At 34.9% G+C, this 19131-nt stretch overlaps 2 protein-coding genes across 2 annotated transcripts; one reads left to right on the top strand and one right to left on the bottom strand.

The window, feature by feature from the left end:
- Nucleotides 1-2202: 2202 nt before the first annotated feature.
- LOC112028242 (uncharacterized) lies at nucleotides 2203-7233 on the bottom strand. The gene is made up of 9 exons (XM_065761327.1): nucleotides 6972-7233; nucleotides 6715-6833; nucleotides 5906-6078; nucleotides 5090-5249; nucleotides 3408-3530; nucleotides 3219-3308; nucleotides 2797-2882; nucleotides 2536-2600; nucleotides 2203-2402 (listed from the first exon to the last, which is right to left on the bottom strand). Exons 1-9 carry the CDS (start codon nucleotides 7171-7173, stop codon nucleotides 2293-2295), a joined length of 1128 nt encoding a protein of 375 aa, XP_065617399.1. The 5' UTR covers nucleotides 7174-7233; the 3' UTR covers nucleotides 2203-2292.
- A 9770-nt stretch (nucleotides 7234-17003) lies between these two features.
- LOC112028230 (probable serine/threonine-protein kinase At1g54610) lies at nucleotides 17004-19124 on the top strand (the record flags this gene model as incomplete). Its single annotated transcript, XM_065761320.1, has 4 exons — nucleotides 17004-17705; nucleotides 18061-18345; nucleotides 18462-18779; nucleotides 18948-19124. Coding segments are annotated over exons 1-4 (1125 nt in total), but the record flags the coding sequence as incomplete, so codon positions are not given.
- Between the last annotated feature and the right edge of the window lie 7 nt (nucleotides 19125-19131).

Below are 19131 nucleotides of genomic sequence, written 5' to 3'. Positions count from 1 at the left end.
GTTCCCCATAGGCATGGGACTCATAGGACTATGAAGCCCCTACTAAACCACTCCAGTGGGCATAGTATGGTCCTATTTGCTCAATATTTTCAATACAGAAATAAAAGCACAAGTGGAATTAATATTTTCATGCTCCCCAAATAGAAAGAGTTGATTTTCATTATATGAAATTAGGAGGTCAATTTTGATGTTCAAAATAATTTATCAAAGCCAACATGATATTTTAAAGAATTCATTTTACATTCAAAAGAGAAAAAACGATTTTAAAATTTTATTAGGGGAAGTGAGAACGGTATTAACTAGTTGACTAGTTGTGCACCTAGAAGAAAAACGTGAAAGAGAGGGTAGAGGAAATGACTAAGAAAGGTGATGATTGAAGAATAGAATAGGAGAACGAAAAAGCTTCTATTGGCATAGGCATAGCCAACAAAAATTGACAATGTCAGCAAAGTATGTATGATTTATTATTGTTGATGTTGCCCACCAAAGACAGATATTGACGATGCCAACTACTATGTATGATGTTTACTGTTGATGTTGTCACCAAAGATGTATTATTTGTTGGTTGATGTTAACACTACGAAGTAAAGATAACGACCAAGGACGATGATAGCTTCCATGGGCATAGGCATGGCTCATGAGCATGAACATATAATAGTAACAATATACATCACATGGCCTTGTTTTGCATAGGATGCTACGTGTCCCTCTAGTACTAAGGTTGTTTAGTAAACAGTAGAGAAGTTGGTCAAGAAAACGCGTGGAGATTAGGTGGCTTTGTTGCCAACTAAACTTGAAAACTTAACTTTAATAAACTAATCTAATAGACTAATACCATAATCAATCCATTTGAATGTTCAAAGATCATATTGTAGTGGATAGTACATTTTGGTTGGTTTCCAAACTTCACTTTATATGCACATGGCACTTTGCGCAAGGTTAAAAAAGTGAGTTTGGTTTAGCTTTTTAATTTTGGTTTTTTTTTAAATTGCAATTTTTAAAAATGCGATATGAAATTGGGTTTTTTTTTTTTTTTTTAATTGAATGTTTGGTAAAAATTGTTCAAAAATACTTTTTGAAAAAATTGAATATTTAACTAACAGTTATAAAAGTGGCAGTTTGAATTGTAAATTACCAAAAAAGAAAGTTTATTTCATACTTAAATCACCTACTTGTTAATGTTAACAACAATAACAATAATAATAAATATAAACTATTGGTATTATATTAATAAGAGATGCTACATCCACAAATTTTTATAACATTTTTACAACAAATCACAAATGGTTAGTTGCTAATGATTCAAATTTGAAACTAAGACTAAAATTACTTTTTTGCCCCAATAATAACAACCTGTCACTTAGAATTTGTTGTAAAAATATTATAGACATATCATTTCTCTGTATTAGTAATGTTTATGTTAGTTTTTTTTAGTGTCATAATTATTTGTTTTTACTATTGATGACTTCTTATCAATATTAATTAAATCTAAAAAAATTTCATCATGGAGCACCACACCAATTGGTTGAAGCATCGTATCCATATGCATATATTTTAAGAAGGAACTCCCTGAGTCCTGAATAAGATCCAAGATTGACAACTAGGAAGAGAATCTGTTTAGACACCACGCCATCAACCAATTTATTTATTTATTTTTTTTTTTGAGAAAGAAGGTCGAAACCTTTAATATTAAAGGAGGCCATTTATTTTTGGTTTTCGGTGTGGCAAAAATCCAAATTACATCATTTAAGGTAGGGTGAATTTTCATTTTTGACCTTAAAATTTATTTATTTATTTTATCACTCTCATCCTTAATTTTAACATTCTTGTCAAGTTAATCCGTCTATCCATTATCGTCTGCGTAAGGACTAAAATGAGAAAAAAACAAACTTCAAAGACGGGAATGACAATAAAATAAATTCTGCGAGGTAAAATTTACCTCAATAAAACCGTTTTTGTAGCAACATACACAGCCAAAGACATCACTTATTAATTGCTAAAACAACCACTGAAGCTAATGCCTTGTGCAAAAGATGTCCTATTGCCTCCAATTAATCAAATCGTTAAAATCAAACTGAATATGCACTATAGAATAATTTTTTATAGGTCATTTTTTTTTATCAATCTTCTGTACATGTTGGGACACTGGTAACAACTATTATTGAAATTTGAGATGCCAGCAGCTTCATGGTCAAGCTTCCTGTGCCCATAAATCTATTTTTTTTTTTTTTTTTTTTTTTTTTTTCTCACCTTGATTAAGTTTAAAACCAACAATGAAGATAGACACAACAATTACTCAGATAATCCAAGAAAATTAGCAAAACTTGGGTATCTTGGCTCCCATCCTAATTCCTTGCGAGTTTTTGAGTTGTTCAATCTCTTACCCAAGGGATCACTAGTGCCTGGAAAACCATGACATGCGACTAAGTGCAAGTTTCAGAATATCAAATAGCAAAGAATGGGTTGCTATCAAAATCATAGTAATGAAAAGTAGGATTAGTGTGAAAAATATCAGTGAGGGCCTGAGAAGCCAACCTGTAAAGGCCTCAAACTTTTTGTTGAATTTCCCACTTTTTGTAACCAAGTCCATTACTTCCTGCCTGTAAAGAAAAATGGATGTGGCAGAGAAAGTCCCACAGCGGTAAGTAAGAACACTTGAATGGGCATTATGTCAATATTTACAGGGAAAAGATCGAGTGGGAATCTTTAAAGGCTGAAATGATAGAGTTGTGTTGAAAATTTGGATAAAGGTTGTCCCACAAAAATGAATCATATAGGGAAAGACTAAAAAGAGACCTGGATAAAGGATGATTATCACAACCCAAAAAAATCTGGCCACGAAGTTTCTTCTTTAAGATTGCAATTGCAAGGGAAGCTGCATCCTGTTAAAGAAGTACAAGGTTCAAAACAACAGGAAATGTCACTGCAAGAATAATAGGAAATTCTATTTGTAGCACCAAGATACATTATAAAATGCAAGAACAATAAGAAATGTCACTGAAAATGCAAAGATAGACCCAAGGCATATGAAACTCAAGAAAAACTTTTTTTATTATCATTTTAAGATAATCAAAGTGACTGTACTCATCAGGAAAAAAAAAATTCAAGCCTTCAAGGAGAACAGATTACAAGAAAAAACAAGGGAATCTGCATAAACGAATTATGTTGACCTTAATTCATGAAGAAGAATAATAAATATAGAAGAAAGACATCGTCACCTCATAGTGTATAAGATTCAGGATATGATCAGGACGAGTTTCAACAGTCCCTTTCTCTAACCAATAAATGTGTGCACCTCTATCTGCTTTGTGTTCATAGTTAAGTTTAATCCCATCCACAACAAATCATTGGAATTTCTTCTACAAATGTAAATGACATCCTCACAATTCAAGTATAAAAAAGGATATGTAAAGTCCTGCCAACCTAAGAACACAACCACCATATTCCAGCACTACTTTCTCCGCTTTTAGAAGGACATCTGTCCTAGGGCTCCTTCCGATTGGTACTACTGGGTGTCCTGCATAAGAAGAATATTAACACATTCCAACATGTCAAAACACTCTACATCCAACAAATTTGTATCCACACAAGGTCATAGAAGGCAGCATTGGTAATGCATTCAGTATGTCATGAAAGTAACTTGACCATAGGTTCTTAAAGGGTGAGCCTAAATCAAAAGCACTCTCTCAAGTTTGCCAACTTATTTCCTATCTCTCTTTCCTATTCCTGCGGATATTGCTATTCGTATTGAGAGGCTACAAAGAAATTTTCTTTGGGGTGGGATAGATGAGTCTCCTAAATTCCGACTAGTAAATTGGGCCCAGGTTTGTTCTCCATTGCAGTATGGTGGTTTGGGTATTAAAAATTTGAGAACCTTCAATCAAGCTTTGTTGGGGAAATGGTTGTGGAGATATGGAAGAGAGACAACCCATCTCTGGAGGCGGGTTATTGAGGCTAAATATGGGAATGATTGGGGAGGTTGGTGTACAAAAGAAGTCTCTAATCCTTATGGTGTTAGTCTTTGGAGAACCATAAGACAAGGCTGGCCAGCCTTTTCAAAATCCATTCAATTCGAGGTTGGTGTTGGTGATAGAATTAAATTTTGGCATCATGTGTGGTATGGGAGTTGCACCCTCCGGGAGGCTTTTCCGGAACTCTATAAATTAGTTGTAATAAGGAGTCTTCTATTGCAGATGTTATGTCCTTTCCTAACCAAAGGCTTCACTGGGATCTTCTTTTTTCTAGAGCTCCCAAGATTGGGAAACAGAGCATTTTTACACTTTTCTTGATCTTATCAATTCAATGCCCCTTAATGGTGAAGGTCAAGACAAACTTTGCTGGAAACCAACTGGGAATAAGAATTTTAAAGTGAGTGAGTACTATCTCTCTCTTTCCTCTACTATAGACATTTCTTTCCCTTGGAAGCCTGTGTGGCGGTCAAAGGTCCCTACTAAGGTTGCTTTCTTCTCTTGGACTGCCTCCTTAGGTAAGATTTTGACTACTGAAAATTTATGGTATAAGGGTGTAGCATTGTAGATTGGTGCTATATGTGTAAAAAGAGTGGGGAATCGGTGAATCATCTTCTTCTTCATTGTCCTATTGCTTATGAACTATGGCCTATGGTGTGGGCTCTATTTGGTCTTCAATGGGTTATGCCGCGTGGTGTCTTAGATTTATTTTCGAGTTGGCAAGGTTCATTTGGTGGGTGTCGGAGCATTGATTTATGGAGGGCTGTCCCTCATTGTGTCCTATGGTGTATTTGGCGAGAACGAAACTCAAGATGTTTCGAAGGAAAGGAACGGTCTTTCCAGAAATTAAATCTCTTCTTCTTCACACCTTGCTAGAGTGGAGTTCTTCCTTTAATCTCTTCTCTTGTTCTAATTTTTTAGAAATGCTGGATCTTTGTAATTTTTCTGTTTGATGTACGTTTTCCTTGTACACCCCCAGTGTACTTGGTCTTTTTGGTTAATACAATTCCGTTATTTATCAAAAAAAAATAAAAAAATAAAGGGTGAGCCTAAAATGTCAATACAGAACCAAAACCACTTTAATGATTATAAGAACAAACAAATGCTACAACTTATCCAAAAAAAGAAAAAACAAACAAACAAACAAATGCTACCAGCAGAACAACGTGTAATGTTAGATGCAACACCTCATCACATGGTCCATTGTCGTTGCAATCGTATGGTGCAGAGCTTGATGTAAATAAGAAAGAACCTTCACCATTCCAATTCAACGCAGCAAGCCTGCTTGTTACACAGTCCAAAGCCAAGATGAGTAGAATTCAGTTTTAATAGCATCCAGCAAATTATGCATTATTCCATAGATCATTAGTGTTGGCTTAGTCCAGTAATTCCACTTGAATCCATGAAGATGGAAGCAACTAATCCAGAAAATCAATGAATCAACTCACAGATATGAAGGATATATGTCCTGAACATATAGAATTTCTCAAATTTCATGCATGATTTAAGAAAGTATGAAGATTCTAGAAACAGAAATAATGTAAAAGTCAACTCTTTGGCTAGAGTACAGTTTCACGGAGACAAGTAACTGTTAATGCAGACCTTTCTATTGTGGTACTTAATATTTCCCCCTTAAACGGTGCTTAAGATGTTATTCTACCCAATTATATATATTTTAGGCTTGTTACCTAATATATCCATGTATCAAGATGCATCTAACATCAGACATACCATTGCCATTCATATTACATACCTTCCCACAAGATGTTACCACAAACACAGTGGGCTTATATACCACATGGCATATGCAGCCCTAACAAGCACCAATACAATCAATTTGTATGCAAGAAAATTTTATAAAACATCCATGTCTATATCAGGAAGCTGGTTTAAATTAAGCACTTGATACTTGATAAGTAATAATTCTCAATGCTTACCGCACATCACCGGGATAGTCTGAAGTTCGGGAAGGAGGAGCACAGAAAATAACATAGGGAAACCGATTCGTCACTTCATTCCCCTTCAAAGATGGATTAATCCCCATCTTAATCAATTCGTCATGGTGATCAGTGGTAACTGTTTGCCCAAATATTTGGCAACCTGGATGTTCCTGCTCGACAAAGTAATCCCACAATTTGACCATTATATATCCCCTTTCTTTTCATTGTTAAGTTACTAAGGCATTTAACTGGTTTTTGAACCCACGTACTTACCCTCCACCTGAGGAGGAAGTGTCATTTGAGCTAGTGCTCATTGGCAATTTGGCATTATAACATTTAACAATCAATGCCAATAGGCATCTTCTAAGCACTACAACTCCTTTAGAAAATCAAAGAATTCCCAAATACCATTGCAATAATACCAAACCAAAAAGGTTCATTTTTCTCAAAATTCTAACACACGCCCACCGAGTATCATTCCAAACCCACACCAAAAACAAAGATAATTTCACATGCTGAAGCTGATCAAACACTATGGGAGGATGAAGGGCCATTTGACCATTATATTCTAAAACACATACACACTTGACAACCAATGCCAATAGGCATCTTCTAAGCACTAAAACAACACCCATATCAAAAAATTCCCAAAAAAACCAGTGCAACTGTGCAATACCAAACTAATAAATAAAAAAGTTCAATTTTCATAATTCTAACACATACCCGCCAAATATTATTCCAAACCCACATCGAAAACAAAGAAAATTTCACATTTTTAAGCTGGTCAAACAGTACTAGTAAACTACCTCCCGCCATTTTTCCGCGACTATGCGACCAAGAACACCTGGTCCCACAATCAGCAAATCATTCTCTCCCACCAATCCAGACGAACCAGCCTTCATTTCTTCGTTTGCCGCTCCTTCAGCTACACAACCACAAAAAATATCAACATCTAAATTTCGTTCTAACCAGCTGTTTGGTTACCAAGAAAAAAAAAAAAAATTCTCTCTTAAAACAATGACTTATTTAAAAGAATGAAAAATTGAGAGAGAGATAAAGAGACCAATGGTAGAGGAAGCGTTGACTTGGATAGACGAGGCCATCGAAGAGCGTTTCGAGGCGAAACGTATCGATGGAAGAGGAAAATAAAAACTTGGAGTAGGCTTTGAGAAATGTGTGGGTCTGTGCCTCTGAGATGTTGTTGTTGTTGTTGTGATGGTGGGTGTTGTTGTGGCACACGCAATGGTAATGGCTCCCATAGACATTGATTGAAAACAAAAATATTTTTAGTACCACACTCCAAGTTTTAATAAGATGGGCAAGGTTGTATTACAATTTTAGAATTGTTTTCTTAGGGACTAAGAGATATTGAGATTGTGTTTTTTGAACTGCCAATGGGTGAACTACACGTGGTTTTAGATGGGTTGACCTTTGTTAAAAAGATGATCGTGACCGTTAGATTTGCCACCATTGCTTCATCCGTCTGTCATCATGCTTGTTGTGAAAGGCAAACCTTGGAGACTTGTGGTCGAGTTGTTAGATCATGATCCTTTAAGTTGAGTTTGAATTGGACTGAAAAATGAAAAAATTTGCTGTTTGGCATTTTTTTTGTGAACTCGTGCACTGTTCATGGGATTCGTAAGTAAAAAAAAAAAAACATAAATGTTAAGTTAAAATTGAGTTCCACAACACTATTTACACATTTAAAATTATTTTGTTACAGTGTTTTCAACAATAAGTTTTCAGCTTTCAATTTTCAGTAATAAGCAGTATCCAAACAAACCCTTAGACTTTTTTGGATGATTTACTAGAGAGTTTTTAAAATTGCATCCATTGGTTTTGAAAAAAAAAAAAACGTATATTTGATTTTAGTGAGTTATCAATAATTTTGTGGGAAGGGGAAGCTCAAAGAGAGAGTATTATTGGGTAGAATCTGCCCAAGGGGCAATGAGGCTCAACTATTCATCAGATCAGGCTTAGCCCAGTCAGGGTGATCCAATAAGAGAAAATGAGGAGAGCACCATGCCCAATGAGCAAATACTCATCGGGAGACTGGGGACAAACCACTAAGGCCATAAGGTTAAAAGTAGAGGAAGGAAGTAAAGAAATGCGAGCAAGGGGAGAATGAAGCTTCTAGATAAAGCATCTACATTTAATGTACTGTACCTCCTCTGTCTGCCGCATTCATGGCAGAATAACCCCTAAACAGTGCCCTCATAGCCTACATCCTACTCTACCACTACCAGCAAAGCAATCATAAGACAAGTATCCAAAGAGGAATCAACGACCATCCAAGTGGAAGGCTTGGATGCAATCCCGGCAACTATATATAGAAAGGAAGATCCTCCTATAAATGGGATCAAGAAAAATCTAAGAAGTAAGAAATAGAGAAAGAGAGAGAGAAATTGAGAACTATGTAACTGAGAAGTGTATATCTTAAGAACTGTTGCTCCTCGGCCAGCCCAAGGAAGAATTTGAATAAGAATCTCTATTTTCCTTACTATTATTCTCTACTAAAACTGTTGTCTTAGCCAATTTTCTTTCTTTAAATTACCAAACGAAGCTATTAAGGCTTGAAGGGCTGGCCTTGACAATCCACATTTACAAATTAACTGTATTAGGCCTCCATCCTAGCCCATTCTTATCTATATTGGCTAAATTGTTCGTTTTGCCCCTAAAAATTTAATTACTGATAGTAAATATTTTTTTTAAATAATATTTATGATGCGGTAAAACCTAATTCACTCCGTTTAAAATGAATCAATATAATTTTAATAACTCTAAGATAGAGTTGTCCTAAGAACTTTGTATGATCTTAATCAAACTTGTGATGGCTTTACCATAGTTGGTTAATGAGATTATAAGCCATCTTGTTTGTTAGGGACATTTTGCTTAAAATTTTGTACTTTAAAATTTAATTTAGTCAATTTTTATTTCAATTGTCAAATTAGTCATATAGATTTAATTTTTGGCAATTTAGTCGTTCACTTTGTAAAAATGATTTAATTTGCTCATTTCATCTAAATCTATAAGCAAACAATGTCCTTTAAACCTTTTTTTTTTAAATAATAATAATCGAAACATTTATGAGGTGTGCTATTTAATAAAAATTGTTGTTTGATGAGTACTTTTATTAAAAATTTTAAAAAATTTTGTTTAAACAACTTCATTTCCTAATAAAAAATGCTCACATCTCCCGAATTTCTTGAGCACCTTCTTGATATAATATGATTAAGGTAAGAAAAGTCCATCATATGTTCTAGTAATCTTCATTCCTAGCATCACATTTGCAACATATATTCTTCATGTCGAATTTATTAGTCAACATTCTTTGGGTAGCTTTAATTATGTCATTATTGCCATCTACAATAACACTGTTAGAGCATCCAAATCAGTGGATGCAAAATCATGTAAAATAGAAAAAGACACCACTTTTACACATTTTACCTCAAAAATGCTCCACATTAGTGCTTCTAAAATTGTGTAAAACTGTGTATATCTTTACACGAGTTACAGTAACTATGTAAATATTCACGGTTACTGTAGCTCGTCTATTTATTATTTTATTATTTCCCTGTTCGCTCCTTTTTTTCTCTCTCTTCTTCGTGCTTAACAAATTCAGTAACTTCTCCTCTCCTTATCTTCTTCTTTTTTCTCATATGCACACAAACACATCCACATAGACAAATCAACACAGATATACACTTGCTCAAAAAAAAAAAAAAACACAAAGATACACAGAGATACACAAACATACCCACACACAAACAAACCTAAATGGACAAACAACAAAGAGACAAATCGGTGCTTGACTAGAACGATCAGAGCTCGTGGGTCTTGCTTGATCGAAGCTCGTGGGTATGGGTCTTGCCTGATCGGTGCTTGTGGATCGGAGCTAGGGAGATCTCGGTCAAATCTGATTTGGTCGGATCTAATCGGTGCTTGTGGATCGGAGCTAGGGAGATCGGTGCTTGCCTGATCGAAGCTATGGATTGGTGCTTGTGACCGAGATGGTGTGGATTAGACCGAAAGGGAGAGTTGATTCAGAAATGGGTATAGAGATGGGTTATGGGTAGAGAGATGGGAGAGCAACAAATCAGAAAAAATGGGTTGAGAGAGAGAGAGACCGCGTATAATAAAGGGGTTAGTTGAGGGAAATAATAAAAAAAATTGAGAAAATTGATTATTTAAAGTAAAAAAATGTGATAAAATAGATGAATTGATATGAGTGTTTTGTAAAAATTGATGTGAAAATATAAAAAGTAAGTTTGTAAAAGAGGTGATAGAATAGATGAACTGATGTAGGTGTTTTATAAAAATTGATGTGAAAATAGAAAAAATAGGTTTTTAGTGTAAAAATGGATATCTAAAAATACACTAACTGGTGTGGTTACTCTTACATTGTCAAATTTTTCATGCCATTACTCTGAGGTATGCTCTAATCCGTACATAGATTTAACAACCTTAAAAACTTTATTTTTGCGCCCATAAACAATAAACCCCTCAAATTATTCCACACATATTTCCTTATTCAATTCACCATTCAAGAGTGCACTCTTGACATCTATTTGGTGTATCTTAAATTTATGTAACATTGTGATAACCATTAACGTACAAATGGAGGTTAATCTTGTAATTGGTGAACAAGTATCAAAGTAATCAACACAAACTTTTGTTTATAACCCTAATTTGTGCTTGTTTGATGCATATTCTTGTAATTGGTGAATATGTATATAAATAATGCACACAAGCTTTACATTGTACTTGTTAATAGACCCGTTAGTTTTTAGATTCATCTAGAATATCTATTTAATTCCAAAGGTTTACAACTAGGAAGAAGATGCACTAGTTTTCAGATATAATTTTGTAAGATGGATTCAGTTTTACTATTGACAGTCTCTTTCCAAAAAAATGTTTCAGGTGTGGACATTGCTTCCTTGAAGATTCGAGGTTTATCTTTTAGCGCATAAGTTAGAAAAAATTGGACCAAATGATTTTGACATTTTTGTTATTTTTCTCCATCTAGGTTCACCTTCTATTATCTAGTCCATCACCTTATAATTAATCATGAAATGTTCTAGTCATGGTCTTAATTTTTCTTTTAAAAGAGTTTGACTCTTGTGTGAGCTTACAAGGAAATATATGCTTAAAGAATGATGCATTTACAAACACATCCACATAGACAAATCAACACAGAAATACACTTGCTCAAAAAAAAAAAAAAACACAAAGATACACAAACATACGCACACACAAACAAACCTAAACGGACAAACAACAAAGAGACAGATCGGTGCTTGACTAGAACGATCAGAGCTTGTGGGTCTTGCTTGATCGAAGCTCGTGGGTCTCGCTTGATCGAAGCTCGTGGGTATGGGTCTTGCTTGATCGGTGCTTGTGGATCGGAGTTAGGGAGATCGATGCTTGCCTAATTGAAGCTGTGGATCGGTGCTTGTGACCGAGATGGTGTGAATTAGACCGAAAGGGAGAGTTGATTCAGAAATGGGTATAGAGATGGGTTATGGGTAGAGAGATGGGTATAGAGAGAGAGAGCAGTAAATCAGAAAAAATGGGTTGAGAGAGAGAGAGAGAGAGAGAGAGCGCGCGTATAATAAAGGGGTTAGTTGAGGGAAATAATAAAAAAATTGAGAAAATTGATTATTTAAAGTAAAAAATGTGATAAAATAGATGAACTGATATGAGTGTTCTGTAAAAATTGATGTGAAAATAGAAAAAAGTAGGTTTGTAAAAGAGGTGATAGAATAGATAAATTGATGTGGGTGTTTTGTAAAAATTGATATGAAAATAGAAAAAGTAGGTTTTTAATGTAAAAATGGATATGTAAAAATACACTAACTGATGTGGTTGCTCTTACATTGTCAAATTTTTCATGCCACTACTCTGAGGTATGCTTTAATCCGTACATAGATTTAACAACCTTAAAAACTTTATTTTTGCGCCTATAAATAAACCCCTCAAATTATTCCACACATATTTCCTCATTTAATTCACCATTCAAGAGTGCACTCTTGATATCTATTTGGTGTGTCTTAAATTTATGTAACATTGTGATAACCATTAACATACAAATGGAGGTTAATCTTGTAATTGGTGAACAAGTATCAAAGTAATCAACACAAACTTTTGTTTATAACCCTAATTTGTGCTTGTTTGATGCATATTCTTGTAATTGGTGAATATGTATATGAATAATGCACACAAGCTTTACATTGTACTTGTTAATAGACCCGTTAGTTTTTAGATTCATCTAGAATATCTATTTATATTCCAAAGGTTTACAACTAGGAAGAAGATGCACTAGTTTTCACATATAATTTTGTAAGATGGATTCAGTTTTACTATTGACAGTCTCTTTCCAAAAAAATGTTTCAGGTGTGGACATTGCTTCCTTGAAGATTCGAGGTTTATCTTTTAGCGCATAAGTTAGAAAAAATTGGACCAAATGATTTTGACATTTTTGTTATTTTTCTCCATCTAGGTTCACCTTCTATTATCTAGTCCATCACCTTATAATTAATCATGAAATGTTCTAGTCATGGTCTTAATTTTTCTTTTAAAAGAGTTTGACTCTTGTGTGAGCTTACAAGGAAATATATGCTTAAAGAATGATGCATTCTTATATTCAACAACTGTATTAACATGCATGCCAAGAATGTCAGATTTATAAATATATTCATGCACTATTGGGAAGAGCATAACTAATAAAAATAAAGCCTTTTTTTTTTTAATAAATTTTCCTATCTTTGTCATTTTAGGATTAAGAATCACCACTTTTGCCAAACTCCCCCACAGATTCAAGAATTTTATGGGAATTTATGAGCATAACTAATCTCTGTGCATGCTTCAAGTAGTTTTTGATTTCCTTCTAAGATGACGGCAATTTTTCTATGAATACAGTCACCTGTAGGGGTGTCCAAACAAAACCGGGACCCGACCCACCCGGCCAAACCGTCCGATCCGGCCCGATAACCGGCCGATCCGACGCCGGTGACGGGTCGGCGGCGGATCGTTGTTCTCTGAACCCGAAAACGGCGGGTCGGTTGGCGGGTTTGAGGCTGAGAAACCGATTTCAACCGACCCGACCGTATACTGCCCGAAAACGTCGATTTTCTGTCCGATCTGAGGAGATCCGTTCGAGTTCAGGCGAGATCTCGAAGAGATTCGGCCTGATCTCTTCGAGATATGCCGAGATGTCATCAAGATCCTACTAGATCTCACCGAGATCGACTTGATCTCTTCGAGATCCGTCGAGACCTTGCCAAGATCCGGTCAGGTCTCGCCAAATCCGGCGGCTTTTGGCATAATCCGGCAGTTTTTCTCACAACCCAAAACCGACCGAGGACCGATCCGTACCCGATGAAAATCCGACCACCCGAACCGACTCTGTTCGCCGGTCGGCGGCGGGTCTATGCCTGGAAAATCCGAAGTGATCGGGTCGGTTCCGGGTTGAGCACAAACCCGACCCGGACCGACCCGTGGACAACCCTAGTCACCTGGAAAGATTCACTCAAAAACATTCATTTTGGTAGACACATTAGAAAATGTATCAAATAAAAAATTATCCAAATACCGATGTGCCCACAATGGCATATAAATCCACTAAAAGTATATTTCCTTTCCTAAATGAGATTATGGGGTTTTCACTACCTACACCCATGTTTAAGTAAGTATTTTTAGAGTCAATTTATCATTCACTTTTTGATAATTTTGAATAAGTGACTACACCATTTTATTCTCTTCACGGAGAAGAATATAACCTAACCTAGCCCCGTCTGAAATGACATCTGTGCTTATTTTACTTTTATTTTGACTTAAAAGACTATTTTTCTCAAGCCTCTTCCCTAGGATTCTCAACAAGAAAGAGGAGCTCAGCAACTGTTGGTTAAGATTAAGAGAACCTACATGCCTTTTAGACCACAGTAACCACAAAAGCATTAAAATAAGCATGGTATCATCACCACAAACTCGTGCTGCAGATCTTCCATAAAAGGAAGGGGTAAAAGAGACCCAGACTTATGAGTAGTCGGGACCTCCCTCACCTTCTATTTGCCCAAGCTGTTAGAGCTAATTTGATTCTTATAAATTACTTTAAAAATTTTGCTGACCTAATGACAACTAACTATGCTCCTGTTTTTCCTTTCATTCTGTTTAAGTCTAACCACTTCCACTTCATGACATAATCGAAAATGATGATCTATCTGTCTATGGTCAGGTCAACATGTGGTCACCTACCTTAACAACCTTGTTTCTAAGTCCTCGTCCACTATTTTCCCTCAAGACTAATCAATCTTTTATTAGATTTGCTTTAATATTATATAAATATTTTGTTAGACTTGCTTTGAGATATTATATATTAGAGTACCAAGATAGAGTACTACAAATTTTATTATATCGAAATTATAAATTAACGTGTCATTAATTATAGAGAGACAATTTGTATATTCAATTATGAGGTGATTGAAGTTCACCAATCATATTTATTATCATATTAGTTTTTAAGTTTTACGTAGTAAAATTTGTAGTACTTTTAGTATTTTCCCATAATATTTCCACTATGATGTGCCACTAATCATAGAAAGATAATTTAAATATTCAATGATGAGATGGTTGAAGCCCATCAACTACATTAATTAAGCTTTACGTAGTAAAATTTGTAGTACCATTAACATTTTTCATGGATCATGTTAATAAGTGCCTTTAGCATAATTGTTAATAAATCATATTAACAAAGTTTTGATATCACTTTTATGAAAAATATAAAAAACTATAAACAAAATTAATTACTTTATCATTTTTCTATAAAATATTTTTAAAAATAGTTCCTAAACCTATACTCTTAGAGCATTCTTTAACGTTTCCCATTTTTTATATATTAGTGAGAAAAGTTAACCGATGCTATTATATCTCACCATATTTGCTACTCCTTTAGTGAGACAAAGCAAGTGCAAATTAATCCTTTATATTTGCCACTTTAGCACACATTTGCTGGTCGATGGAGGAACCTTTTGATTGCGTTATATACGTCCTCTTGCTCGTCTTTTTATTTACTTCCACGCAAAAAAATTCTTCCTTTTCTTTTGGTGCAGTTTATATAGACTGCCTTTTGTTGTTATATAATAACTATGTTTCGCCATTTTAGCTACATTCCTTGTTCATTAAGATAGAATATATGCATTCATACTTTGTATTATAACTTCTCCATATATGATTTATCCTTTGTTTGGTGCTTTCCAGCTTAATATATGGGTTCCAATATACTGATTGTGTTTTTTATTTCATCATATTATCACCATCATTACAGAGAGAGGGCTTAAAACTAAGAACAAAGTTTGCAAGTGCTTCTGAAATTGAAGTGGGCAAACACATTGACACTTTTACGTACCAGTGTTGAATGAAGTACTTTGTTTTTTGTTTAAGTATTCCATTCCTTTTTTGGTCGTTACAATCATATGTAATGCCCACCCTCAATGTCAGGGAATTTAATGTAATACGAAAGTGGAGTATTCCTGCTATAAATTTGATTATTAATAAGACTCTGGCAGCAGATCTCAGGTGAAATTTTAATAATAATAATAATAATAATAATAACATAAAGTCGGTCCAAATCTCAAAAATGTTTAGCAAACCAACAATCCCATTGTGGTCCTAAAATCAATGACCCATATAAATATAGAAACCACATAGGAAAATACACACCAATAAACAAATTATCAACTAGGCATAGTCTGTTTTTCATTTATTAAAAGAACCAATATCAAAGGTCCCCTCCCTCTTCCTCGATTCTATCAAATTATAAAAACAAAATAACACGTGTGTTTAGAACAGCTGTATCAATTTATGCAAAATTTTCTTTTATTTATTTTAACATAAAAACTGTGAAAGGGTTTTATAATCTCAGCCCTCATTAGTAGGTATTATTCGCTTTAGGCTCGCTTTTGTGCGTGACCTTCACGGTTTTGCTCAATCTCACATCAGAGAGAGACTCCTCCCACCTGTGCCTTATAAGCTTGAGCCTAAGACACATGTGTACCACTACTACACATGTGTACAAAAACTTACTTTTTTTTTTATTTTTATTTTACATATTAACTTTTTAAAACAACTCAAAAAATTTATTTTACATAACAACTATGGTCTACTCTCTTCTTTCATCATCGGGATATGTAAAAAAAAAAAAAAAAAACTAAATGCAAAATAAATAGTGTTAGTGTAAATTTACACCGTTATTATAGGGACTATATATTTTTACACAACTTTACATAGCATAATGTGAGTGAATTTTGAACTTAGTTGACTAAAATGTAGTATTTCTTCTTTTATACAAGCATTGATATAGTTGTTCTTAAACTTGAGTCAATATTAAATATGCATTTATATTAACTTATTATTAATTTTTTGACTTAATAAAAATAGAGAAAAAGGTTTCAAAATTTTGAAAAAATATATATTTTAAAAACGTAAATAAACTCCATTAAAAAAATCCAAAAATAAAGCCCCTTCATTTGAAAAGAAGTAGAAACCAAACCAAACCAAGCTAACAAACTCCATTAAAATAAACACTCAAGCTCTCTCATATTCTTAAACACTCCAATGTGGAACCCACAGCACCTTCCCACCCACCATAACCAACCAAAATTTGCCACATCAAAACAAAAAGAACTAACATCAAGTTTCCTTTGCCAATCTTTGACGTGGCGACAAGCTATTGGCTGTTTCAAGTACATACATGGAAGCTTCCCTTACAAAACCAAACACCCCAACCAAATTGAGAAAAGATCATTTGACTTGCCTTGCTGTACCTCTACAGCTTAGTCAGGCTTTAGTCAAAAATACAAAGAAAAAAAGAAAAAAAGAAAAAAAAGAAAAAAAACAGAGAGAGAGAGAGATCCACATTCTCTCTCTTTCTAACATTCCTTTACTACAGAAATCTTTGAATCTGGTAAGTCCAAACTGAACTCAAAAAAAAAAAAAAAAAAAAAATACTCACTCTCACTGTACTAACTTTAATCCCTCAAATCAAAATTTTCAACCAAAAAAAAAAAACAAAAAAACAACAAAAACAAAAAACAAAACACATTAACACATAAAAAGCTAGTTTTGTTTTACTGTTCCCTGTTGCTTTTGCCTTTTTTTGGTGTTGTGTTATAGCTCAAATTTTTTGACTGTGCCACAATCTGTGGCCAACTTCAAATCATTGCTGTTCTTCACTTTTGTCTCAAAAAAGCTACTCCCTCTCTTCAATTAGCGTATGCACATTCTTCAATCAAACTCTCTCTTTTTTGCTATTAGGGTTTTTTTTTTTTTTTTTTTTTTTTCTCTCTAAGTGTGTGTATGTGTTGATTTTTTTTTGTTTGGGTGGTGAGAAAGTGAGGGGAAAATGTGGTTGGAAGAGAGTATGAGTAGTCAATGAGAGTTCATCATAAAAAAAAACATGGGGTGTGTGTTTGGGAGAGAGGTGAAGCAGAGTTCAGTGGGGAGAGAGAGGAGGAAAGAGGAAGAGGTGGAAGAAGACAATGAGGTTAGGGTTGAGAGAGTTGTGGAGGTTGGAGGAGAGGCTCAGAATGGCGAGCATAGTAAGGAGAAAGAAGAGGAGAGGAGTGTGAGGCCAAAGAAGAGGTCTTCTTCTAGGCCTAATCCACGGCTGAGTAATCCGGTGAAGCACGTGCACGGCGAGCAGGTGGCTGCCGGATGGCCCTCCTGGCTCTCTGCTGTCGCCGGTGAGGCCATCAATGGCTGGACGCCGCGGCGGGCCGATACATTTGAGAAGCTTGATAAGGCAAGTTCAAGTTGTGTTTTGATTTATTGTCATTGCTAGTGACTTGAATTTCGGAGTTTTTTTTTATGTTTGTGTTTAATTCTTTTTTTAATTTGATGATACTGATGTTGTTGTTGAAGAAGTTATTAATTGCTTTCAATGTTGGAGAAAGAAAAAAAAAAAAAAAAAAAAGGAAACAGAATTGTGTGTTTTATGTTTCATTTATGTTTGTTTGGTGTAACTTTGGTTTCTAATAAATAGCATACTGTTACTGAACTAGAATTAGGAATTTTGGTTAACTTGGATTTTTTGGTGAAAAAAGAAAATGTTGTTGATCTTTTAGTCATTAAATGTGTGTTTGGTACATGATGATTAGATTGGGCAAGGTACATACAGTAATGTGTACAAAGCTAGGGATAATTTGACAGGGAAGATTGTCGCATTGAAGAAGGTTCGGTTTGACAATTTGGAGCCTGAGAGTGTGAAGTTCATGGCCAGAGAGATTCTCATTCTACGCCGTTTAGATCATCCCAATGTTGTAAAATTGGAAGGTCTGGTGACTTCGAGGATGTCGTGTAGTTTGTACCTTGTTTTTGAATATATGGAGCATGATTTGGCTGGTCTTGCTGCGAGCCCCGGAATTACGTTCACAGAACCTCAGGTATTGGCAGTCTTATTTTACCTGATTTTTTGTTTGTGTAGTTGAAGATATCTATGCCTCATGTCAAATTTGGTCTTTTGGGTAGTTATATCTTGTGTATATTGTGGACGTGGCAGGTCAAATGCTATATGAACCAATTATTATCTGGGCTTGAACACTGTCACAATCGCCATGTACTGCATCGTGATATAAAGGGTTCAAATCTTTTGCTAGACAATGAAGGAGTTCTTAAGATTGCTGATTTTGGATTGGCTTCCTTCTTTGATCCTAATCACAAGCAGCCTATGACTAGTAGGGTGGTTACTTTATGGTACCGTCCTCCAGAACTTCTTCTTGGGGCCACTGATTATGGTGTAGGTGTGGACCTCTGGAGTGCTGGTTGCATTTTGGCTGAGTTGTTGGCGGGGAAGCCTATCATGCCTGGACGCACAGAGGTAAGTACTGAATTTTTTAACAAATTCTGTATATTCTTTTTCTGCTTCCTTCCATAACTTTATGATGCTTTAGTTGGCATTCTTAGTATTAGTTGAAGTTTGTTGTGTACCCAGCAATGGCTTCTGTTACTAAATTTGCTACTGACATCTATCTTTTATGTTAATTAGGTTGAGCAGCTACACAAGATATTTAAGCTCTGTGGTTCTCCATCTGAAGAGTATTGGAAAAAGTCAAAACTGCCACATGCAACCATATTTAAACCTCAACAGTCATACAAGCGATGCATAGCAGAGACTTTCAAAGATTTTCCACCATCATCTATGCCACTAATTGAAACCCTCCTTGCAATTG

This window comes from Quercus suber, unplaced genomic scaffold (genome assembly GCF_002906115.3).
Source record: "Quercus suber isolate HL8 unplaced genomic scaffold, Cork oak 2.0 scaffold_406, whole genome shotgun sequence".
Taxonomy (NCBI): domain Eukaryota; kingdom Viridiplantae; phylum Streptophyta; class Magnoliopsida; order Fagales; family Fagaceae; genus Quercus; species Quercus suber.
The sequence above is the reverse complement of the archived record's forward strand: the minus strand, read 5'-3'. Positions and strand labels throughout refer to the sequence as shown.

Bases quoted from the DNA above. Each gene is read 5' to 3' on its own strand.
- LOC112028242 (XM_065761327.1), bottom strand. From the start codon at position 7,173: ATGTCTATGGGAGCCATTACCATTGCGTGTGCCACAACAACACCCACC. The intron at 6,834-6,971 runs GTCTCTTTATCT...GTGGTTGTGTAG, and splicing joins CAACGCTTCCTCTACCATTG to CTGAAGGAGCGGCAAACGAA. The intron at 6,079-6,714 runs GTAGTTTACTAG...TTTGTCGAGCAG, and splicing joins TCGCGGAAAAATGGCGGGAG to GAACATCCAGGTTGCCAAAT.